Source organism: Malaclemys terrapin, chromosome 21 (assembly GCF_027887155.1).
Source record: "Malaclemys terrapin pileata isolate rMalTer1 chromosome 21, rMalTer1.hap1, whole genome shotgun sequence".
Lineage (NCBI taxonomy): Eukaryota > Metazoa > Chordata > Testudines > Emydidae > Malaclemys > Malaclemys terrapin.
In genome coordinates this window covers 5,259,782-5,284,171 of record NC_071525.1, presented here as the reverse complement: position 1 = coordinate 5,284,171, position 24,390 = coordinate 5,259,782, and the positions used below count along the sequence as shown (strand labels likewise).

General features: G+C 57.8%; 1 protein-coding gene across 2 annotated transcripts in view; it reads right to left on the bottom strand.

Moving 5' to 3' along the window:
- ARHGEF2 (Rho/Rac guanine nucleotide exchange factor 2) overlaps nucleotides 1-24,390 on the bottom strand; it is a 124,745-nt gene that overhangs the window by 6,128 nt on the left and 94,227 nt on the right. For both annotated transcript variants that reach the window (XM_054010806.1, XM_054010807.1), the window contains 14 exons: nucleotides 13,054-13,121; nucleotides 12,138-12,201; nucleotides 8,073-8,202; nucleotides 7,645-7,754; nucleotides 7,023-7,169; nucleotides 6,109-6,359; nucleotides 5,315-5,440; nucleotides 4,804-4,921; nucleotides 4,050-4,307; nucleotides 3,707-3,783; nucleotides 2,518-2,687; nucleotides 1,698-1,765; nucleotides 1,318-1,509; nucleotides 613-714 (listed from right to left, as the gene is read on the bottom strand). In XM_054010806.1, the coding sequence (XP_053866781.1) occupies nucleotides 613-714; nucleotides 1,318-1,509; nucleotides 1,698-1,765; nucleotides 2,518-2,687; nucleotides 3,707-3,783; nucleotides 4,050-4,307; nucleotides 4,804-4,921; nucleotides 5,315-5,440; nucleotides 6,109-6,359; nucleotides 7,023-7,169; nucleotides 7,645-7,754; nucleotides 8,073-8,202; nucleotides 12,138-12,201; nucleotides 13,054-13,121 (1,881 nt within the window). The remainder of the gene's footprint in view (nucleotides 1-612; nucleotides 715-1,317; nucleotides 1,510-1,697; nucleotides 1,766-2,517; nucleotides 2,688-3,706; nucleotides 3,784-4,049; nucleotides 4,308-4,803; nucleotides 4,922-5,314; nucleotides 5,441-6,108; nucleotides 6,360-7,022; nucleotides 7,170-7,644; nucleotides 7,755-8,072; nucleotides 8,203-12,137; nucleotides 12,202-13,053; nucleotides 13,122-24,390) is intronic.

Genomic DNA, 24,390 nt, shown 5'->3' with positions numbered 1-24,390 from the left:
TACAGTACAAAAAACCTGCCCGGGGAACTGGGGGACGCTTTTTGCTGCAACCCCACTAGGAGAGTTGGCCAGTGGAGCTCTCCAGCACAGCTATACCGACGAGCCTTTCTAGTGTAGCCACGGTCCCAGGGGTGTAGAATCCCCCACGTCCCTAGGCATGGAGTTCCAATGGTTAACGACCTGCACTTAAGAATCTGCACTTCATTCCTAGCTAGGTCTGCCTTCAGCTCCCACCCATCGGCTCTCGTTCTGCCTTCGGTCGCTGGGTTAGACACCCCTCCCCCCTCACAAATCGCCTCCCCCTGGAGGTGGTCCTGGGATAGGACCCAGTCGCCCTCCATCTATTTTGCTTCCTCCAAAGAGCAGGGGCAGCTCCTGAAGCGTCTCGCTGCAAAGCAGGTTTTCCCAGCCCCGTGAATCATTCCCGTCCCTCTCTCTACAGGCTTCTCCTATCTTGCAAGATACACACAGTAGAAAAGGAGCTGGCACAAATAGAAAACACTGATCAGCTCCGGGGTCTACGCAGGCAGCGTCGGGCCCTGCAGCAAGACTGCGCCACGCGGCGCCCCCAACAGGGAGGGGAGGAATCAGAAGGTAGGTCTCAGCTCATACTCGGGGTGTCAGAGCCGGTGCCGGAGCCGCCGTCGGGATCAGCAGGGTGGTTCTGGTCTCGGTCCCTCACGGCTCCCACGAAGAGATCCTTCAAACACTCCACTGGAGGAGAAACGCCTGGTGAACTAGTGCCGGCAAGACACTGATATTCCCTATCTTTCTGTACCGTGAATCCTTCTGCAGCCCTGGGGTCTGCTAGCAATGGGGCTGGGGGGCGGGGGGGGGGCATACAGAGAAAGGATGGGCACTAAACCGGGACTCAGGACACCTGGGTTCAATTCCCAGAGCTGTCACTGACTCCCTGCGTGACTGTGGGCATGTCACTGCCGGGCTCTGTGCCTCAGTTTCCCCATCCGTAAAATGGGGAATGAATACAAACGCCTCTTTCCCACCCTGTGTCTGTCTGATCTATACAGACTGCAAGTTTTGGCCGGTCTCTCCCTCTTAGCACCGGCTGTTCTCCCCCTGACAAGAGATGAACACTGGGAAGGGGAAATCTGCCTGCTTTGGGCCTTAAAACTCATCCTTATTAGAGGTTTGGAGGAGACCCATTGGGGGGCAGGTTATCCCACAACTGTCCACTAGAGGGAGCCCTTGCCCCTGGCTCGGAAGCAGCTGCTGCTGTCAATGTGTGAGACCAGATACCGGGCTAGATGGAAGGGCACTTTGAGAGCGGGGGGTGTTTAGTCCCGTGGCATCGGGTACCTTCGCGGATGGCTTTGTGGAGCAGCTTCTCTCCGCGGGGCCCGTCCAAAGACTCGGCCCGGAAAAGGGTGCGGGGGGTCGGGCAGGCTGGGGGGTCCTCGTAGCCGCTCTGCAGGCTGAGCATTTCCGCGAACAGCTCCACCTTCTCCTCCAGCAGCTCCGTGATCTCCTGGTCCCGCTGCGCCATCTGGTCTGGGGGAGACGGGAAGGGAGGGGGATGAATGACGGGGGCTGGCAGGGCAGCCTGGGCCAGGGGGTGGGGGTGGAGGTTACTGCTGGGCCAGGGCTCACTGGCAGGGACTGCTGGGAGGGGACACAAGGGCCAGTGACTGCCGGGGACACACGGGGAGGGGGAGGGGGGTAGTCACTGCGGGGGCTACCTTTCAGCTTGCGCAGGGTGGCCTCGCTCTCAGTCTCGATCAGGGGGAAATCCTGGCGACTGGGGCACCTAGAGCAGATCGGCCGCGTCAGGGGCTGGAGCCACAGGCTAGAAATCCCCAGACCCCACAGCCCCTTCTCCCGACTGCAGATCCCAAAGCACCACCCGGACGCTGAGGGCCTGAGCTCCACCCTTGCCCCTGGGGGAGGTCACTGTCGCTCTCCCCCCTGGCCACCAGGGACAGACGCCCTTCGTGCCCAGTCCAGCTCGCAGCCCTCTCCCTGAGGGCAGGGAATCAGAGCTGGCTCCGTCCGCCCAGCCAGATGCTCCACAGATCCACCCCAGCAGTGCCCCCTCCATAGGTACCCAGCCCACGTGGATGGCTGCCCCTCCCCTCTCCCCCCACCCCCTTCCCTCTGATGCCATCTTCACCCCTCCACTGGCTGCTCACGTTGGTCACCCCCTGGCCACCCAGTACCCGTTTGATAGCTCATCCGCTCCCCTACAACCTCCCAGAGGTCCCAGGCACCCCCCACCCCATACCTTTGACACCTCCCTGCCCCTCCCACACTGCTCACCCCCTTTCCCAGTGCAGGGAGGCTCCCCCAGAACACAAGCCCCGCCCGGGGCGGCCCCACTTGGGCCAACAGCGGAACCAGAACCTGGAACTTTCAGTGCTAAAAGCCCCAGCTTCTGACACTCGAGCTGGAGAAGCGGCTCCCATTGCTGGCAGCTGTAGTAAAGCTTTTATCCTGCCCGTGCCGGACCGGAGGCAGACGGAGTCCCTCCCTTTCCCCCTCCCGTGGGGCGGGGGCACTCACAGGCGGACGGTTTGCTGGATGATCTTCATCCAGGTGTTGCGGTCGTCGCGGGAGGCGGCGTGGACCTCGTACATCTCTGGCGGGGTGCCGCTGATCAGGAACATGCCCTTCTCCTGGTTGGCGATGTCCCGGACGATCAGGTTCTGCAGGGAGATCACCGCTGGCTTGTCCTGCGGGAGGGGGTGTGGCAGCCCATGAGGGAGGGTGAAGGGGAATGGGGGGATCCCAGGGGTTCACGCAGAGAGAGGACTGCGAGGACTGGCAGAGTTCTTATCTCCTAGCCCATCCGTCTGTCCATCTCCACCGGCTGTCTCTTGTCATACTTAGATGGGAAACTCTGGGGCACTCTGCTGTGTCCTGGCCCAACGGGGGCCCGGTCCAGGACCGAGACTCCCGGACACTACCGTAACGCCGGCACCGTCCGAGGGGCAATGCACACGGGCAGGCTAAGACGACGCGACGCGAGCAGGTGCCCAGGGTCCCGGTGGCACAGCTGGTCTTCACCAGGCTAGTGCAGGTAAAGCTCGGGCAGGTCTGTCTGCCCGGACTGCAGGGCAGACAGAGCCGCGGTTTACTAAGCCGGGCGCAGCAGATCTACCAGAGTAACCCGTTTATTGGGTCAGGCACCGGATGGGACGCCGGACATCGACTGTTCCCAACTTTGCTGCTGACCCGCTGGGTGGCAAATCCCTACCCCCGCCGTGCCTCGGTTTCCCCTCCCAGCCTTTGCCTTTTCCATGTAGCTTTGGGGCAGGGACTGACTCTCGCTGGGTCGGTGCAATGGGCCCCTCTCCACTGCCATATAAACAACAGCGATAGCCGCAAAAAAGCGACCCAGAGAGCAACGGAGCAGACGCAGAGACCACCGGGCTACGAGCCAGGCCGGGTCACAACGCTTCGCTCACACAGCGCCTACCACTGGAGATGCTCCCAATGCCAATGAATTCCCCCTCCCAACGGCCCCTGGCGGGAGCGGGTCAGGATCACATCAGGTTTGTTTACAGCTGGGGAAACTGAGGCAGAGCTCCGGCAAGGGGCTCTCCTGCGGTAAGATGGGACCCAGGAGTCCTGACACCTAGCCGTGTGCCCTGAGCCCCAGCTAAGCCAGCCCTTTTGCCAGGAGGCCCAGCTGTTTCTGGCCGGCCCTGTGGCAGAGGATGAGAAGCCGGAGGGACCAGCAGCAGCTCACCAGGGCAGGGAAGGTGAATTTCTGGTCCTTCTCCTGGAGCAAAATGAGGACGTCGGTCATCAGCAGGACCAGGACATCTGTGAGCAAGAGGAAGAACACAAAGGCATCAAGGTGAGGGGCCTGCGGGCGATGGGAATCTCCGATCAGCCTCAGCCAGGCCACAAAGGGAGGGGGATGGAGCCTCCGCCGGCAGCAGAAGGAACGGGGAGCTGGGCAGGGACACCCCGGGGAGCAGCCACACTTGGGAGGCGGCGTGGCTTCAGGCTGGGCTTTGGGGGGCGGGGAAAATCAAGCCCATGTGGATGTTCCAGGTTCCCCCAGGGACTCCCCCCCCGGCCCGCACCTTTGAAGCGCCCGGCCGCCGTCTTCCACAGCAGGCATCCGTCGTGCACCAGCTTCCGGCGCAGCAACTCGTCTTTGCAGAAGGAGGCGCTGTGGCCCTCCCACTCCAGCCGGGCCTTGGACCGCCCGTCCACGCGCCCGTAGATCTCCTGCAGCCGCGCGTTCTTCTCGGACTGGTGCACCTCCTGGTCGATGGCCGAGATCAGGTCCTTGACCAGCGTCAGGGCCGTGCCCAGGTCCTGCTGATCCACCTCGTTCCCTGGGGAAGGGAGGGGACAGCGCCAGGAGTCAGGGCAGCTCCTTCCCCAGTAGCTGAGCCGGGCACGCAGGGCACTCCCCACGCCCCCAGCTCTGCCCGTGTCCCTCGATCCTGACCTGCAGCCCCCTCAATCCACTTCTATTCCCACCCTGGGTTCCCCACGCCCCCAGCTCTGCCCATGTCCCTTGATCCCAACCTGCAACCCCCCCAATCCCCTTCTATGCCCGCCCTGGGTTCCCCACGCCCCCAGGTCTGCCCGTGTCCCTCGATCCTGACCTGCAGCCCCCTCAATCCACTTCTATTCCCACCCTGGGTTCCCCACCGCCCCCAGCTCCGCTGCTGCCCCTCAATCCCCATTCCCGCCCTGGGTTTCCCATGCCCCCAACTCTGCGCATCTCCCTCAATCCCCTTCTATGCCTAGCCTGGGTGCCCCATGCCCCCAGCTTGGCCCAAGCCCCTGAATCCCCCCAGCCCCTCCTTCCAGGAGCCCCTTCACCTTTGGAGTTCTGCAGGATGCGGTCGATGAGGACGGGGTACTTGGTGATCCTCTGGGTGACCAGCAGGATGCACTCCTGCACCCCGTGCCGGCGCAGCACTGAGGAGCGGGTCAGCCTCTGTTGGGAGGGGAGATGGGGACAAGGATCAGACGTCAGCTCAGAGCCCGGCCCAGGGGTTCCCCGGCCTCAGGTCACTGCTCAGTCAATGGCACACTGCCCCACAGACAGGATAAGCTCCATGATCCTCTACACAGATGGGGAAACTGAGGCACAGAGAGGGGAAGGGACTTGGCCATGGTTAGCAGCAGAGCCGAGAACAGAAGCCAGATCTCCTGACCCCTCCCAGCGCCCGCTCCGGTCAATAGCTCCCCCCAGGTCAGAGTCACGCCAGCCTCACACCTCTGCCAGGCCCCTGGGTGCTCCAGGAGCCCGGCTCGCCAAGGTGGGGCCAACCCTGCGCTCAGCCTATACCCCGTTGTGGCTCCGGATGGAGGCCGGGCAGGGACTCACCCGTATGAACTGCTGGAACCTTTTGTCCCGGGCGATCAGCTCCTTGTAGAGCTTCACAGCCTTGTTGTGCCGGCTGCAAAACTCCGTATAGGCCTTTTTCATCTGCTCGGCGCTGGGGCCGGAGAACTGCGGAGGGCAGAGAGAGAGAGAGAGAGAGAGAGATCATCAGGCATCGCCACCCAGCGCTGCTGCAGAGAGCCGGGAGAACCAGCACACGCAGGGCCCGCTTCCCCCTCCCCCACCGCGGAACTGCAGCCGCCTCTGGGGGGCAGGAGATCCGGCCACTGCTTGTACAGTGCCATGACGCCAACAGCTGGGAATGTGCACTGATCTCTCCCCCCCGCCCCCGGCAGAGGGAACTGCTGGGGAGGGAGGGGGTGCTAGGGAGGCAGAATGTTAATTAGTGGAGTTAACACCCTGACTTGTGCCATGAGCTCGTTATCGCAGCACAGCGCCCCCTGCTGGGTCCCCGCCCTGGGCCTGGCAGCACAGCGCCCCCTAGCATCATGCTGGGGAAGTGCAGTCAGCACCCCCTGGCGGAAACCCACACATTCCCTGCAGCACTGCGCCCCCTAGTGTTGTGCTACAGCACAGCGGTCACCCCACTGACGCAGAGGGGAGAGCGCCCCCTGCTGAGCCCCCCACCCCGCTCCCTGCAGCACAGCGCCCCCTAGCGCCATGCTGGGGCATTGTGGTCTGCACTGACGCAGAGGGGAGCGCGCCCCCTACTGACCCACCCACCCCGCTCCAATGTCCCTGCGTCTCCCATCCGGCCTTCGCCCAGCCTACACCACCTGCTGGATCAAGACGTCCCCCAGGCGGTGGATGACGAAGTTCTTGTTGCTGTCGGCGGCCAGCGACTCCTTGCGCCGCTCCAGCAGCTGCATGAGGAAGCGGTCGTGGATCTCGCTCAGCTCGTCCACGCAGGGGAACACGCTCTGCACCAGGGCCGGGTCCATCTGCAGGTCCTCCAGCATCCCCTTGCGGAACATGTTGGTCATGATCTTCAAGGTGCGGACGTGATGCATCTCGGTCTGGATCAGCTCTGGGGAGGGGCGCGAGACAGGGAGATGAGAGGCAGAGCCAGAGACCCCACGGCAGCCCCCTAGGGGCAGGGGCAGGCGCCCCAAGGCAGTGCTACGTGCCCACCGAGGACCAGACTCCGACCCAGCCCCTGGCTGGGCAGCCTGGGTCCTCAGCTCCAGCCCTGGGCACTGGCGCGCTCAACCCCGCAGCTCCCTGGTTCTGGTGCTGGGACGCCCCAGTGAATCAGCTGCTCTGTAACGACCCCCGGGGCTGACTCCATCCTCGCCCGGCCCCATAGCCGAGCCCAAGGTGGGGTTAAAATCACCGTCATCCCGGCTTGGCTGGGTCTCGCGCCCACATCGCGAGCAAGCGGAAATCAGGCCCCTGCATTGTGAGCTCCTGGCGGCAGGGACAGGGGCTTTATCCCCTGCGGGCCGCTCGCCTTCGAGGCACGGAGAGGGGGAGGTGAGGATAGAACCCAGGAGTCCTGGCCTGCGCACCAGCCATCTGCTCGGCCCCTCCCCAAGCAAGGATAGGGAGATAAAGGGTCCCAGGCCCACGCCCTGACCCACCAGGGCTGCCGAGCCTGGGAATAGGGAGGAGCCCCGCGCTCCCGGGACGGAAACGGGCAGGGCGGGGAGCAGAACCGAGTCCCAGCAGCGCGCAGGGGGCCAGGGCTCACCGTAGATGACGTCCTGGCGCTTCATCACCTCCTTCTTGTGCTGCTGCAGGTAGTTGTTATCGACCGCCAGGCTCCAGGAGTCGGCCGCGAAGTCCTGCTCGTCCGTCTCGAAGGTGCTCATCAGCTGGTTGTAGATGACTTCGGCCCCTGGGGTGGGGGAGAATGGCCAGTCAGGGGGGAGCCCGGCCCCAGGAGGGGGGCGTGTGTGCACAGAACAGGAGAGCGGGGGCAGGGCAATGCTCCCACCCAGCACCAGGCTCTGCCCTGCTGGCGCCAGCACATGGGGGTGTCGTTTCAGAACTGGGGGGGAGGTGACGCATTGTGCCAGCAGACAGAATCATGGGCTATGTTCTATTATACCCCGAGAAGGCAGGGCGGCGGGGAGGAAGCGAAGCATACGGGCCTATGATAAGTCCAGGGGGAAGTTGCCCCCTTTGCTCCAGCGCCAATGACCCCCCCCGTTGCATAGCCCAGAACCCACCGCCCCTGCAGTGCCAAGGCCCGCCACCTCAGCTCTCCCACCAACAGTGAGGCGGTGCCCATCTCTAGTCACTGCCCAACCCGAGACAGATCGAGCGGCACCCCGATGTGCCCTGCCTAGAGCCCGGCAGAGCGCTCGCACCTTCGTCGATCAGCGACTCCACCGACAGCGTCCGGTTGCGCATGTTGAGGGAGTCGGTGGACTGGGATAGGATGCGCCGGAGACCCAGGGGAGACTCGTCATTGAAGTTCCTGGAGGGAGACAGCGGGAGAATCCAGGGTCAGAGAAAGCCCCCCGGACAGGAAACGAAAACACTGCAGCTCCTGGCCACGCACCGTGCCAGCCAGACAGTCAATTTCCCACAGCTGGGAACCCAGGCACTAGGAGGAGACGGGCAGATGGGGAAAGCCAGTGGCAAAGCTGGGAATGGAACCCAGGAGTCCTACCTCCCAGCCCCCTTGCTCTGATCACTAGACACCACTCCCGCTCACAGCTGAGAAAAGAGCCCAGGAGTCTTGATTCCTGATCCCGTGATCCAACCACCAGACCCCGTTCGCCCCGGCACTTACCCTGCGATGTTGGTGGTGGAGACACTTTTGGAGAGGGACAGGGCGGGCCGCCCCCGGCGGGAGCCCAGCAGGGTCTGGCGGAAGCTCTCGGCGGGGTAGATGGCCGAGTTGGGACGCTCCCTTGTGGTCGCTGCAGAGAGAAGGAACAAACGGGCACCGTGAGCTGGGGCACTGGGTCCCACTGACGAGCCCACCCCGGCATGGCTTGACCAGTTAAGAGTCTCACTGAGGCATCGAGAACCAGACCACAGCACGTGGGTCCCCGCCGGGCAGGACCCGGCCAACACATCCGCCACAGGAAATACTTGGGGGCAGCATCCGTGCTAGGGACGCAACCCTGTCCAGTGCAACCCGTGGTTCCCCGAAGCCGTGCCCAGCGGGCGAGCGCTCCCCTGCTCCGGGGAAGAGTGTGGGGACTAGGGGTTGGAGCAGGTGGCTAGGAGAGGGAGGGGAAAACCAGAAAGAGAGAACGTTTGGGATCCGAGCTTGGCACAAGCTCAAGGCCTCTGCTTTGCCCTATCCATCCGCAGTGCTAATCTGGCCCCCTATCACCATAGGGCCTGAGCATCTATCCTGTGCCAGGATCCCCACTGCACAGCTGGGGGGCTGAGGCGCAGAGAGTTAGGCCCCTGATTTTTAACGGTAACTCCCATGGGAGTTAGGCACCTAAATACACTCAGAAATTTGGCCCTCAGTGACTAGCCTCAGCTCAGAGTCTCCAGCAGAGCAGGGAATTGAACCGCGGTCTAACGAGTCCCAGGTTAGTCTCTAACCACCAGGCCATCTTCTCTAGTCTTCCCCGCCTGTTCCTGGCACGGGCAGGCAGCTCGGCCGGGAAGGAGAAGGCCTCTGTCTGCAGCCCTATTGTAAGGCCTGAAGCCTTCGTCTGCAGCCAGATTAAAAGAGGAGCCAAGCAGCAGCCGTTCGCAGGAAGTCACATCCTCCTATTCCGTCTAAGTTACACTCAGGAGCGCCGCCAGCTTTTCCGCCGCCCTAGGCGGCAGAAGGTCCCGCCCCGAAATGCCGCCCCCCCCACAGAGGCGGTGGAAGGTCCCGCCGCGGAAATACCGCCACGGTCGCCGCCCCCCAAATTGCAGCGCCCTAGGCGACCACCTAGGTCGCCTAATGGGTTGCACCAGCCCTGAAAACACGAAGATCAGGCTGTTAAGAAGGAGACCCCCGTCCTAATGGCCCCCACTATCACCAGGTAAAGAAACAGATCTTGAGATGGTTAAAGAAAAACTTAGTTTGACAGCATCTGTCTGGCAAGAAATCACTTCTCAAGAGTTGTGGTTGTGAAATCCACATTTCTTTATTTTTTTGTCTGTATGGTCCCCCTATTCCCTGACTTGCATCTGAAGAAGTGAGGTTCTTACCCACGAAAGCTTATGCTCCCAATACTTCTGTTAGTCTTAAAGGTGCCACAGGACCCTCTGTTGCACTTCCCTATTGTTTATCTGCACGGTCTCTGTCTGGTTCTTTGATTGTTTCTGTCTATTATGTAATTAATGTTGCTAGGTGTAAACGAATGAAGACGGTGGGGTAGGACTGGTTAAAGAATTTTGTTATGCTATGTTAAGATTGGTTAGTAAAATTTTAGTATAAACGATTGGTTAAGAAGGACTCAAATTTCACTCTATAAACTGGGGTCCACAAGGAAGTTCTTTGGGAACCAACTCCAGGACACAACCCCAAAGATCAGAGCGGCCAGACCTCAACACTCTGCCAAGGACGCCGTGCAGAGACTGAAGTCCCCCAGATGGACCTGATCCTGACTGGCCATGAAGAAAAGGTCATCTGTCTTATTGGGAGCGGTGAGCCCTGTCTGTGTAGCGTGTGCAGTCTGGTTTGGGTGATTGTTAATGAATAGAGGTGATGTAGGATATTACTGTGTAAGGCTCTTTCACCGGTAAAAGACCCCGCAAAAGATTTTGCCCTGAGTCCACAGGGAAAGGGTGTTTGCCCAGAGCCCACGGAGGGGTAAAGTTAAGTGCTTTTCGCCTGGAGCCCTAGGAACTAGGTAAAGGTGGATGCCCTTGAGTGTGTGAGTAATAGAGAATTTTGTGCAGGTAACAGGCTGGGGCTGGAATCCAGACCCTGTCCCATAGGGTACGCAGCGCACACGTGAACGGCTCAGAGCCGTGGGGCACGTGGGACAGTCTGGCCCCAGTGAAGTCAGTGGGAGCGGTGCTACCGATTCCATACGGGCCAGGATTTCACCCTCTGCGCGTGGCGCTGAGGGGCCAGTGCCCCAGCTGGCGTGAACGGGTGACTCCACCGGCACAGAGTGCAGCCTGGGGGCGCCCGCACCCTCCTCGGGACGGTTAACGTTTGGTGGAGTTGAGAGCCAGCTCCGAGCGCTGCAGACCCCAGGAACTTCACAGCCCCCCCTCCCGGAGAAACGATCCGCTGGCGTTCTCCACAGTTGCCTGCAGGGGAGGCTGGATGTAATCGCAGCAGATCATTCAAGAGGGGATCTACATCTTAGGCGGGGTGGAAAACCTCTCTCCTGGGGAGAAAGCCGCCTCCACTGCCTCCGGGTGCAGTATCCATGTCAAGCCAGGAGGGGGCAGCGTAGCCCCATCTCCGCAGAGCACCTGGGCTCTGTTAGCAGCTCCATGCAGTCGGGGTGCCATGGACAAGACTCACAGGGGGCAGGCACCCTGCAGGGCCCTGGGCAGTTCCTGGAGTCAATCAGGGGGGTAGAAGCCCCGTGGCTGATGGGCAGGAAGGGCAAAGAGCACCGAGGCCAGGAAGCTCCGAACCCCGCTAGACCAGCCCTGAGGCTTGGGTAGGGGGCAATTCAGGGGGGCATCTTCTGCCGCGGCTCCTCCCCGTGTGAGCTCCCCTTCTGTGGGAGACGGGCCCAATGCTGAACACAAGCTGCTGATGCACCTTCTCTAACCCATTCGCTTTTCGTCCTCTTGTATAACCTGCCCTCTTCCTCCCCCCAGCCTCCTGCCAGGTTCTTGTCACTTCCCCCGCAGCCCCTCTCACTCTGCTGCGCCCCCTGTGCGATGGGGCGACCGGTGCTGCAGGGGGGTATCCCTATGCAGCCGAACACTGTGTGCGTGTCACGGGCACCTCAGCTCAGCAAACCGGGCAGGGAAGCCACGCTGGGTCAGTTTGCCGGGTCCTGAAGGGCTGATGCTTGAACACGGCCCTGTTCGCGAGACAACGGCGTGGTTATCGCCTCCCCCTGCTCAGATTCTGATCAATAGCAGCCGGGGCAGCTTCCTCTCCGGATGGCCCAGAGCACTTTGCGAACGACACACATAGCGCTGCTGGAATGCGGCCACCTCTGGGGCGGGCAGCTGCCAACTGGAACGCAGCACGCTGCGGTGGGACGTCTGGGTCAAGGGGACTAAGGCCAGCCCTGCCACTAGGGCCACGGGACCTTTCGTGGCCCTGTGGGTCTGCCAGGAGGGGAGTACCAGGCATGGAACAATTTATTTCCCTGGGGCAGACAAAGGTCTTGGATGGCCCAACTGGGATCCAAACCTGGGGGTGGGGGAAGTCCAGCGATTTCAAACCTGAGGATTGGAAGACTAGGGCTGCCCCTCCCCATCCTGCTGCTTCGAGATGGAGAGTTAAAGGGACAGGAACACCACATGGGCCGCTCACATAAGGGGGGGGGGGACGGACGGAGAAACACCGCCAGCTTTAGCACTGCAGCCCCCCCCAGGCTATCATGCGCTATTGACTCGGCCCTCTTCAGCAGCATAGCTGAGAGTAGAACCCAGGAGTCCTGACTCCCAGTCTCCTGCTCCAACCACTAGTCCCCCCTTCCTCTCCCAAAGCTGAGAACAGAACCTCCAGATCCTGTCTCAGATCCCCTTGTTCTGATCCAAAAAACCTCACAATCCTTCCCAGGGCGGGAACAGAACCCAGGAGTCCAGACTCCCATCTACCTGCTCTAACCCCCCGGCCCCCACGCCGTCCCGGCCCCCCTTGCTCCAACCAGTAGACCTCGCTCACTGCCCACTAATCCAATTCCTTTAATAGAAACAAATCGCTCCCCGCCCTCACCAGCCACACCGGCACTCGGCCCCCTGGCTCACTTACTCTTGTTCCGCAGGGACACGCTCTGCAGCGCCGAGTTGTTCTTCAGCGCGGCGGCTTTCTGTTGCTGGGGGCAGAGGGCGAAAGGGGATGAGCCAGATTATCTCACCGAGCTTCTGGTGATAGAACAGGGGTGTGCACGCACACACGCTCCCCCCACACCCTCCAGCTAACTTGCAGTTGCATTTAGTGCTGCTGAAGGAAACTGCACTCAGAATAGTCCCCCAGGGCCAATGTTTAAAGGTATTTAGGCGCCTCCGTCCCATTAATTCACAGTGGGCACAAAGGGGTGAGCATGTGGGGCGAGCTTCCCCCCACAGAGCGCCCCCTACCTACGAGCCTCCGCCCTGCCCTCCGGAGGGGAGAGCAGAGCTTCCTAGCTGAGTCGGACAATCAGCCAGCTCCTTGCACGAAAGGGAACTACTAAAGCAGACTGGAGCTGGTGATCTGGTGGGGAACAGCTCCCTAAGAACCAAAGAACAGCCCTACCGGGTCAGACCAAAGGTCCATCTAGCCCAGTGTCCTGTCTTCCGACAGTGGCCAATGCCAGGTGCCCCAGAAGGAATGAACAGAACAGGGAATCATCAAGTGATCCATCCCGTCGCCCATTCCCAGCTTCTGGCAAACAGAGGCTAGGGACACCATTCCTGCCCATCCTGGCTAATAGCCATTGATGGACCTATCCTCCATGAACTTATCTAGTTCTTTTTTGAACCCTGTTATAGTCTTGGCCTTCACAACATCCTTTGGCAAGGAGTTCCACAGGTTGACTGTGCGTTGTGTGAAGAAATACTTCCTTTTGTTTGTTTTAAACCTGCTGCCTATTAATTTCATTTACTCACCCAGTGCTCAAGAGAGGTGATGGGGACCACCCACCCCCCCAGGTCTCAGCCCCTCCTCAGCCCCACGGGCTGCTCACCTTCTGCTTGACCTTGGTGCAATTGGGCAGGGTGTCCTTGCAGCGGTTGTGAATGGCGACATTGCAGGCTGGAAGAGAAAGAGAGGTGAGTTTAGACCGGACACCAAAGTAACAGCACTGCCCCATTCCAGGGTCTCAGCCCGCTTTAAGGGCCTCATTAAAACCCCTCTGAGATAAGGGTTGAGCTGGCATTATGGCCTAGTGGTTAGAGCAGGACTGCTAGGTCCTAGTCCCAGCCTGGAGTGCTGTCTAGAAGGCATATAACATGAGTCTGGGAGTCAGGACTCCTGGTTTCTCTTGCTGGCTCTGGGAAGGAGCTTTGCCTAGTGGTCAGATCAGGGGCTGGGAGCCCCCTGTGCCCTCAACTAGTAAAATGGGATAACAATGTATCCAGGGTTCTAAAGCCACAAGGGAAAGGTGCCGGTGCAAAGTTTGTTATTGTTATATACTTTGTCCACCACTGAAATGCAGCCACCTCTGGGGCAAGATGCAGCAACTTTAACCGTGCAGAGAAACAATGCAACACTGCTTCAGAGCGAAGGCTGAAGAAAAATCATGTTCAACTGAAACAGCAAGGAGACAGAATGTAGTGAGTAGAAGTGGAATTTAGCCAGGATCCAAGAGGTTAACAGTCTTCTTATTTATATCACGAGATCTGATCCCAGGACTCTATTACGCTAGGTGCTGTATGTACACAGACAGTCCCTGCTCTGAAAAGCTCAGGGTCTAAACAGAGGATAAGAGGGGAAACTGAGGCATCAAGCAGAGACAAGACTTCCCCAAGGTCAGAGCCAAAGCTGGGAACTGAACCCAGACCTCCTGAATCCCAGTCCGGTACCTTAACCACAAGGCTATGCTTCCTCCCAAGGCCAGGAAGTGCAGAGGGATCTTTAATGACCCATCCTCACTCAGGACCTCAGCGTTGGAGCTCATCAGGAGGGTGCGGTGTTATTCTGTAACCTCCCCTTGGACAGGCTGAGCCAGGCCTGTGCTGCTCTGCCCTGCCGAGCATCAATACACGTCAGTTTCCCACCATGACACCGTATTTTCCTCCCTTCTCTGCTGCGGAGGATCAGATCCACCCAGCGACATCACCGCACCCTGGCCATCTGGCTGCTGCCACAGCCGGTTCCCACCTCCTGCCTGCCGCTACCCCGGCATTGAGCTCCTGGTGGGCAGGGGTCTCTCAGGACGGAGGCCAAACAAGGGTTGAGGCTCCAGGTGAAAGCTCCCCATCCTGTGGGTGGATGAGTAGATCCGGCAAGGCCTGGTGTATTGCAGACCGCGAGCCTTTGCGCTGAGAAACTATGTCCTCTGGCCCCAGACAGAAGTAGCTTCTCATCTCCGGCCACACCAGAGACTCTCCACCATAAAGGTGCCCATCCCGGAGGTATGCCAGCAGATCGAGGGACGTGATCATTCCCCTCTATTCGACATTGGTGACAAGGGATGTGATCATTCCCCTCTATTCGACATTGGTGAGGCCTCATCTGGAGTACTGTGTCCAGTTTTGGGCCCCACACTACAAGAAGGATGTGGAAAAATTGGAAAGAGTCCAGCGGAGGGCAACAAAAATGATTAGGGGGCTGGAGCACATGACTTATGAGGAGAGGCTGAGGGAACTGGGATTGTTTAGTCTCCAGAAGAGAAGAATGAGGGGGGATTTAATAGCTGCTTTCAACTACCTGAAAGGGGGTTCCAAAGAGGATGGATCTAGACTGTTCTCAGCGGTACCAGATGACAGAACAAGGAGTAATGGTCTCAAGTTGCAGTGGGGGAGGTCTAGGTTGGCTATTAGGAAACACTATTTCCCTAGGAGGGTGGTGAAGCACTGGAATGGGTTCCCTAGGGAGGTGGTGGAATCTCCTTCCTTAGAGGTTTTTAAGGTCAGGCTTGACAAAGCCCTGGCTGGGATGATGTAGTTGGGGATTGGTCCTGCTTTGAGCCGGGGGTTGGACTAGATACCTCCTGAGGTCCCTTCCAACCCAGATATTCTATGAGCTGGGCACACTCTGTGTAGGCTCCAGCAACCCAGACAGGCCTGAATTACGCCGGGGCGGCTGCAAACCCTGTCATCCCTACTCCCCTGCAGCTGGGGAGCATAGTTCCCTAGACGGCACATTGCCAGCTGGGGCAGGAGACTTGGTGCATCTCCCGGGAAGCCTCTACCAGCTGCTTACAGATTCTCATGTGAAACTGACCCTCCCCCCGAACAAGGGAGGGTGGGGGTGTGTGTCACCACCATCTGCACTCCCCTTGGGGTGGGGGGGGAGAATTCCCCTTGGAATGCTTGGCACTGGGGCTGGCGCTGGCTGCAATCTGCATCTCGCCGTGCCAGGGCTTGGGGCGAGGCGAGTGCCACCTGGTTTGGAGAGGCCCCCGGCCCCCTGCTGCCGAGCAACAAGCCTCCCCACCCGCTGCAGGGGCTGGGCACCAGATGGTGAGCGAGCCGGGCAGGGATTCAGCACTCGCTCCAGACGGGTCCCCCTTGCAATGCCACTTGCCGAAGATGCACGCGATGGAGGCGCCGGGGGCTTTACCAGCCTTCGTGGCCAATGCCCCAGCTCAGCTGGCCTGCGAGGGCTGTGCAGGGACAGGCCTCAGTGTCGTGGGGAGGGGCTAGCAGGACCGTGGGGAGAGACTCCCCCACCAACAAGCAAACCTAGCCCCTCTAACCCAGACAGCTCTTATCCCCTGCAAAGTTTGCTGCCTTCCACGGGTCTGAATCTGCCCTACGGTGTGTATTGTAAAATAAGAGGCAAGTAAGGACCTCTCAGGGAGGGGGTGTGGTGGACCGGGAGCCAGGACTCCTGGGTTCTCTGCCCAGTGCCATCGCTGGGCAAGTCACTTCCCCCTCCCTGTGCCCTCTGTGACATGGGGACAAGAAGGTTGAGGTTAGATTTACCCCAGAACAGGAGGTTGGCATAAGCTCTCATGCCCCAGGCTTTACCTGCAGAGTGTCTTGGGTACCAGGACTGATGCACTGGGGTGAAACCGACCCCAGTGTTTATCAAGCCCTTTCAAGGCCCTTGTACGGGTTACAGTGGTTGAGGGCAAATATCAAGACCCCTCTAAGTCCTTACTGAACAACAGAGAGAGGGAATTTAGATAAGCGGTTACCCCCCTGCAACAGGCAGTGAGTGTTTGTACACTGAGCGATTGGGAGCTGAAAGGTGCAAGAGGGGAAAAAAAGTTTGTTGTTCTTCTATACGTTGCCAGTGACAAGCCGCCATCTCTGGGGTGGGATGCCGCAGTGCCGTGTCACACCACGCAACACCCCAGCAGGGCTCTTCCTGACGAGGAGCATGTTTAACTGAAATGGCAGGGAGAATTTAGGGGGATGGGATGTTGCAGCATCACTAACCCCGAGCATTCAAAAATCATGAGTCAGGCCCCCACAAAAATGAGATTTTTGTAAAAGAAAAAACCAAAATGTTGGCTTCTTTCAACTGGTCTTCTGGTTTCAGAACCTTTCGGATTCACATTTTTAAACTCTTCTCTGCCACCACAAGTGCTAGAAACTATTTCTATTTTAAACCAAAGTTGAGATTCACATGACTCCAGCAGCTGGGGCTTTATGCCAAAACACCCAGTACCGTGAGAACTGGCAACAACAGGAAAGAGACTTTAAATACAAAAGTTTCCCCTGGGTTTCCAAGTTCAGTTGGATTGGGAGAATTCCCAGCCAGTTCTCCAAGGATTAGCTCTTTAACACAATTCCTAGAACAAGTTAGATTCTTTCCTCTTTGCCCTGCCTGTGATTTTTTGCTGACTGGATGGTCAATTATCCAGCCAATGATGCAATCCATGCCTCAAATGTGCAACTGTCTCAGGAGCTGATGAGAGAAACAGACCTCTGCAACCTAACACCACTTCACTGAAAAAAGAGAGGGGGGGCAAATCTGACTGCTCTGGATGTCAAAAAAACAAACAAACATTCTAGCTCTTTGCAATGATTCCATTTGAAGCAGACCCTATCTAACTACTTTAGCCCGGGTGAAAGTTCCAACTTTGCTAATTATTTTATGCCTCCATAAATTCCCCTTGTAGCGTCCAACATATTTTTTTAAACATTCTGTGCTAATCTGTCATGTTGTTGTGTGCTGTTAACACTTGCCACATTCCACCCCAGAGGTGGCTGCATTTCAGTGGTGGCAAGAAAGTTCCCCCTGCAGCTGTCCTAAAGAGCTCTGGGATCCCTGGAGAGTAGTAATAGGCGATAAAAGCCGTGAACTGTGACCTACTCTAACTTTGGTAGGAAGAACATGAAACTGACATAGCTGCTAGTCACAGACCCAAAGCCATGCTTTCTAGCCGCCAGGGGAGTTGGGGGCCCACCCAAACCGTGGGCCAGCACTCTGTAAATGGAGAACTAACAGAGGGTCCTGCATGTGACTGAGTGAGATCACAGGCCAGCTGAGGCTATTGTGAAGTTAAGTCACAGATCCGTGGCCAAGCGGCTGCAGTGTGTGTGGCTGGGCCTTTCCGGCCCCCCCCCCCCCCCCCCCCCAGCGCCAGAAATACCTACTACTGGTCAAATGCCAGCCCTGCTTTGCCATCTCTCATCTGAGCTGCTCAAACACTTTACCACAAGGAATTACGCCTTGTCACTGGGCAGATAAGATACAGAAACACTAAGTCACTGGTCTATGGTCACACAATGAGTCAGAGGCCAGTTCAGGACTAGACCCCAGATCTCCAGACTCCGCGTCCCATGTTTTAAAACCACAAAACCAGCCTCCCCTTCTCATTACTGGATAGTTGCTATTCGGTTGTAATGTGGGAGTTCGATTGCGTCCCTTGTTCTGGGCAGCTGCAGACTTGAAGAGTTAGGTAACATTCCAAAAGAGGCAGATGGCAAATACAACCTAGCCTTTGATGTGAGGGGAACAGAGATTGCAAACAAAAAAACCCCTAAAATTCACACACACACACCCCCTTATAAATACAGATCAGGGAAAAGATGCTTTTAAAAAAACAAACCACCACCAGACATCCAAATTCTCCCAGGCCAACAAAGTGGTGGTGGTAGGGGGAAGAATTAGAAGCAGGATGTTAAAGATCTTGTTAATGACAGAGGAGAGGAGATTTTTGTTACCAGGGGAGGGATGGGGAAGGGGCTGAGACAGAGGGAGGCCTTGTCCCCCCTCCTTCCCCTTCCCACAGTCCTGGTTTAACTACACCAGTAGTTAAAGCCGTACAAACCCCTTAGTGTGGATGAGTTCTATGGGCATGCAGGTGTTTATAGGGATACGGCTATTCCCATATGGGAAGAGGAATAAGCCGCTCTGGGACAAGGCACCTTTGCACTGGTATAATTGCATGCCAACTGGTTGTACTGGTTCTAAGAAATCAAATGGCTTCCAATTGCCCCTCAACTGCTTAGAGCCAGAGACATGCCGTGCTCAGGGGGTCGGGGTCTCATCAGCTCCGGCATGCAGGGGCATCAAAGCGGGCGCACCTTGAATTTCTGCCCTCTGCAAAGGTCCCTGGCCACGGCCAGAGCCGTGTCCAAGGGGCCTTCAGTGCATCCAACTCGGGCCTGGAGTGGGCGGCGCCACACACACAGACACACACACACACACGGGGGCTTGATGTTAGGGTATATTTTGCCTTGTGTATATTGCACACACAGATTTTAAACATCACCTGGTCAGGGTCAACTTTGGGGGCAGACTGGGGGGGGAGGGGGCAGAGCCAAGGGCTAACCCCCCATTAGCGGACATGCATTACCATCACATCTTGCCTACACCAGGGTTTTAATACGCTCTAGTTAACCCCACTTTCCTAACGTAGACCTGGCCAATGGGCATGGCCCCATTCAAAGCTGGTTTACAACTCCCTGCCAGCCAGTGGAAACAGGCCCCAATTATCCACCAGCTGTGTATCAAAACAAGGGCAAGGAGCCATTCTTTGCATCCGCACTGTGGTAGCACCTAGGGGTTCCAGTCATGGACCAGGACCCGGGGGCGCTAGGCGCTGTACAGACACAACAAAAAGCCCCTGCCCTGTAGCGCCGAGAGTCCTTGGCATTGTACAGCATCCAGTCGCTAACGTCCCAAGGAGCGACTGTCCCTGCTGCACCATAACCCCCTCGACGGGGAAAGCGGGCAGCGATTGATCACACGCTCGGGCAGGGATAAAGCTGTTGTCACAGGGCGGGCGGATCAATGCGCAGTGCAGGAGAACAAAAGCGCCGTATTTAGTGCCCTGGAGCCCGAGGGTGCCGGCACAGCTCCCCGGCTAAGCCTCAGCAGGGAGGGGGCACCCACAAAGGGGACAATCCCGGGAACGCCCAAGGGGTGTACCCAAGAGCCCACAAACAAAGCTTCCTAAGAGCAAAAATCTATTAGGCACCCAAGAGCATTGGCCACCCCAGTGTAAAAGGTATCCACAGCAGGGTTCCTATTAGGATAGAGGGGAAGGACGGCCTGGTGGTGAGGACGCCAGCCTTGAGTGTCCTGGGTTTAATCCCCTGCCTCAGTTTCCCCAGCTGCCGCTGCCTCACAGGAGGGCTGTGAGGTGCTCAGATGCTACGGTGACTGGGGTCAGATAAGGGCCTTTGATACACTTCCCCCCTACATAAGCTTTGGGTTGGCTCCCTGTGGCTCTTCCCTCAGACCTCCAGTCCGCATGACTAGCTGTTTTAGAACATGGGAAACACCGATCACAAGAATCCAGAGAGAGCACAGCGTGCGTCTCTCCTCTGCAAAGCGCCATCTCCACCGAGCACAAACTGGCTGCTGCCTCCATCAGGCCCCTAAAAAGGGGCAGACACGCAAGAGGGCATCATAAAGGGGGCAGAACTGGCCCCCTGAGAATCTCCACCCCTTTACCCAGGGGTCTTCCCAGCCAGAATGCAACTGGTATCAGGGCTCTGCCCCTGCCCCTGCCCCGCCTCCAGCATCGGGGGGTGCGGGAGGAGTGCACTGTCCCTGCTTGCCTGGGGGGCAGAGCCGGAGTGACAACAGCCCTGGGGCTGCTCTAATCTACACCAGCGCTGGGCAGGACGCTGCACAGCCCCCACATTCAGGCAGTGCAAAGAGGGCATCAAATGGCCTTACGCCCCACGCGCCGGCATGGGATAACAGCCCCATGGCCCCACTCCTCCAGCTACCTAGGCCAGGGGGGGCGTCGGATAAACTAACCCCCAAGTGCAAGCCGCACTCGCAGGCCAACAGACGAGCAGCCAGGCTCCTTGGCCAGCCAGGTCAGACACTGCAGTCTGCTGACCGAGGGGAGGAAATGAAGTCATGCTCTGCATTTTTAAGAAGACAAATATTGTTTTGGAGATTGTCGAGCCAGCTCTTGTGCAACTCAAAAGCGGCAGGCGGGGGGAGAGAAACAAAACAAGGGAGAAACCCAGTGTTTATGTGTTCCCACTAGCTAGCCCCGGTCCCGATCGATTTCTCACAGCCCATGCTATGAACACCACTCAGCCTCGCTCCTCTTCGAAGAGCGGCCGAGGTCCTGTCCCATTAAATGTGAGCGATAGGATCATCGCAGGCCGGCGGGGAGAGGCGGGGTCTGAAAATAGGTTTATCGCCGAGAAGCTGCCAGGGCCCCGTTGCCATTAACTGGGTGATGGGATCAGGGTCCCGCTGTGCGCACAATCGCCACGCGGGAGAGTTCACAGTTGGGAACAGGCGAGGCAGAGCTGAGGAACTGCGGCCTGGAGAGTTGAATGGATTTGCCCAGGGGAGCCTGTGCGTTAACCCACAGGACCAGCCTCTCTCGCCAGCCTGCAGCGTCCGAGATGATAGATACCAGCTCCAAAGGGCCTCGCAGGATCAAGCCCCAGGCTTTTATTATTGCCAATTTTCCCTTCCAGCAATTACCCCCTTTTTAACACTGAGCCAGTCCAGACAGCCACGCTCCCACGGCACCAGTTCTTCCACGTTTCTCTCCGCCTGCAACATACGAAGTTCATTGACTCATGTTGCCCCCTGGTGGCTGGTCCACAGAGAGGATAAAGGACCTACTTCTACAGCCAGTTAGGGGAGCTCCTGTTTATCTGAAGCGCTAGACACCCGGCAGTTCGACTGGCCCTGGCTTTGCGACTTCTCTCGTGGATGTTATCCACCCAGGGCTGCCTGCACACTAGAAAAACCTCCGCCGACTCCCTTTGGCACAGGGGTGGGAGCGGGCACACGGCTTTGCCAGTCAGTGGCCTGTCTGCGGGCTGGCTTGAGCAAGAACTCGAAGCTGCCTGGCCCTCTTGTTTCTAGCTCAAACCCGTACAAAGTAGCCAAGAAGGGCAGGTAAAGGCTGGAGGCGAAGCAGCTGCCGAGGAGAGACGTTACTTCGGCCAATGAGCGACTGGAGGAGCCAGAGTTGCTCCTTGGTCTGATTTGGCAGCGGTTTCAGGAAATGAGCTCAGATCAGCTGTTGCAATGCTAAATTGCAGCGCTGTACCAAGGACATTTGGGCGTGGTGGTGAGGGGGGGGAGGGGGCTCAGGCTAAAACGGCTGTGAGGACATCAGGCCAAGGTCTGGGACCCTCCCACTTCTCAGCCCTAGCGTCTACACTGCAATTAAACAGCCCCTTAGCCAAGCCAGCTGGCACGGGCCGGCCGCGGGTTTTCAGCTGCGTGGTAGACATGCCCAACGATCATTCTGCCTTGTGATGAAGCTGCAGCCGGCAGCTCCAAAAATTCCTCTGTGGGGACCGTGGGAGCGCAGCGTCCATCAGAATCTCTTGCTCTTAGATGATAGCTCAGTGGTTTGAGCATTGGCCTGCTAAACCCAGGGTTGAGAGTTCAATCCTTGAGGGGGCCATTTAGGGAACTGGGGTAAAAATCTGTCTGGGGATTGGTCCTGCTTTGAGCAGGGGGTTGGACTAGATGACCTCCTGAGGTACCTTCCAACACTGATATTCTAGGACACCTGTAAGCAACCCCTGGGCATCCTGTAGCCCCTCCAATGACTGCAGTCACCGCTGGGGAGAAACACAGCAGCTGTTTCACAGCACCCAGGGTCGACATGCCGCAGTTTAGCACGGGAGGGTGAAAAATGCTGCCTACGATTTGAGGAGAAGAATGTAACGGGCCAGAGGACAGGAAACCCCTATGTTGTGAGAGGCACCAGGGATTAATTGTGCCAGGGATGTGACTGTGACTCACTATGTGCAGCGCCTAGCGCAACAGGTTCCTGATTTTAATTAGGGCCGCGGTGTGCTACTGTAATACAAACAACAGGGCACACACGGCTTTGTCTCACTCCACATTTCCAACACAGTCAGGTCTGCAGACTCGAGCAGAAGACAGTTTCTCAGTTCCCATTGGGGGGGGGAGGGGGTGTTTGTGCAATCTATTGGAGAATCTTTATTACTAAGGATTACGCAAGAGGCAGAAGGAAGCTAGCAGGGTTTTCATATCTCAGCACAAGGTGTTTTAATACAATGGCACCTGCAGCGAACCTGCGTTGCTCTGGAAATCCACCCGATAGGAGCCCACAATGGCCTTTCCCTGCAAAGTCACTTTGCAGCCTCTAACATTAAATTGCACTTGAACGGCCCTGTAAAAAAGCCAAAACAAACAGAGCTTGCCACCCCGAGGGGTGCTGGGAGAAAAGCAATGGTGAGGCGTCCTGAATTAGCTACCAGCAGCATGCAACTGCTCCGAGGAAAACATCATTTGGCAGAGACGATAAGCAGAGCCCAGGAACAACTGCTCTTCCGGAGGGGAACTTGCAGAGATGAGGCAGCAGATCTAAACCTCAGTTACTACAGAAAGGGAAGCCGCATGTTCTAGGGGCAGAAGAGGAAGTGGGGGCAGCATGTGGGCTGGAAAGTCAAGCCAGGCGTGAATAAGGACCTGCTTTTCTCTCTCTGTACAGCCCCTAGCACCCTAGCGTCTCTGATGCGCTACTACAACGCAAATCAGCCAACTGCCGGTATTCACCATCAGGGGGAGTCGGCCTAGAGAGGGACATAAACGTGGTACTCTCCCAAACCCCGCCCACAACCTAAGCTCCACCCACTCGTGACACCATAGGGAGATCTGATTGGGTCGATCAGCCCAGCAGTGGAATACAGTAGTTAACAAGGGCGGTGCAAGTCACAGCACCGTGTAGACAGGAAGAGTTCCTGCCCCGCTCTGAATGGATGCAGGATAAAGTCCAGACGCTCCCCCACCCTCTGCAAGTCTGGTTTTTAAAATTATAATTCAACCTCACCTATCTCCCTAGGCTTGGCCTTTCCTAGGGTTTTCCCTGGAGTTTCCTAGGGTTTTCCCATACTCTAGTTCTCTCTGCCCCTAAGAAGGGTTGGGACCTCGGTGATGTCCCAGTTGAAGCTAACCGAACCCCCTTGCTAGGTTGCAGAGCGAACACGCTACCAAGATGAACAGGGCCGTTCACACCCCTCCGAGCTACTGTTTCAGGCTGTCTGCAGACCAAGGCAGACGTCACTGTGTCAGTTACACTGGTGTCACAGGAAAGTTAGAGAGTTAATGGAAGCTTCCTCTATGCTTCTGTTTGCTCCCCCCACCTCCCCCACGGAGGGCAAACGGAAATCCAACTAGTTCACCAACACCTCCGCCAAATGGTGGCGTGAAAAAGGAACTTGTGTTCAGAGGCAGTTCCCTCCCTCTCCATCTCTCTCTCACACACCCACGCGTGCGCACTCTCCTCGCTGTGTCAAGCCGAGGGATCTCAGTGGTTTCCTGCGGAATAAGGATGTTGAAACCATTTGCAAAACTAAAATGAAAGCCCTTCGCGAGCTGCTGACTTGATCGGCAGAAGGGCTGGGTGGGGAGGGACACTGCAGAATTTGACCTGAACCAATACCACAGAGTCACCTCGTGAGAGCCAGAATCGAGGGAGGACCCCGGGGGACCTCCTGCCTGCAGAGGGAGAACGGCTCATCGCGCAGTTCCTTCTTTATAACCGAACAACCTGGGTAATTGGTCGCTATGTTCTTCCTGCAAACAGCCCTGCTCCACGGACACCAGATTAGTTACCCCACTAGACCCCAGGCCTCTCAGCTTTCTGGACAACCTCTTCCGGGAAGGACCCTGTCCCAGCACTTCTCTACTCCAGGAGTCTCCTCGCAGGAGTGTGAGGAGAGACACCCACAGATAATCAGTCACAACGTATAAAGGACTAGAGCACCCTGGGCATAGGCCAGGGTCCGTTCCCGCTCCCGGAAAAAAAGGATCACTTTCAGCAACATCAGAGGAGTCACATATTAGCCATGGCTGAACCTCAGATGACATGTCAGCATACTGTCACAAAGCTGTTACCCACATGGATGTGAGTAGCCTAGTGGTTAGAGCACTAGACTGGGACTCGGGACACCCAGGTTCTATTCCCCATTCTGCCACTGGCCCCAGGAGT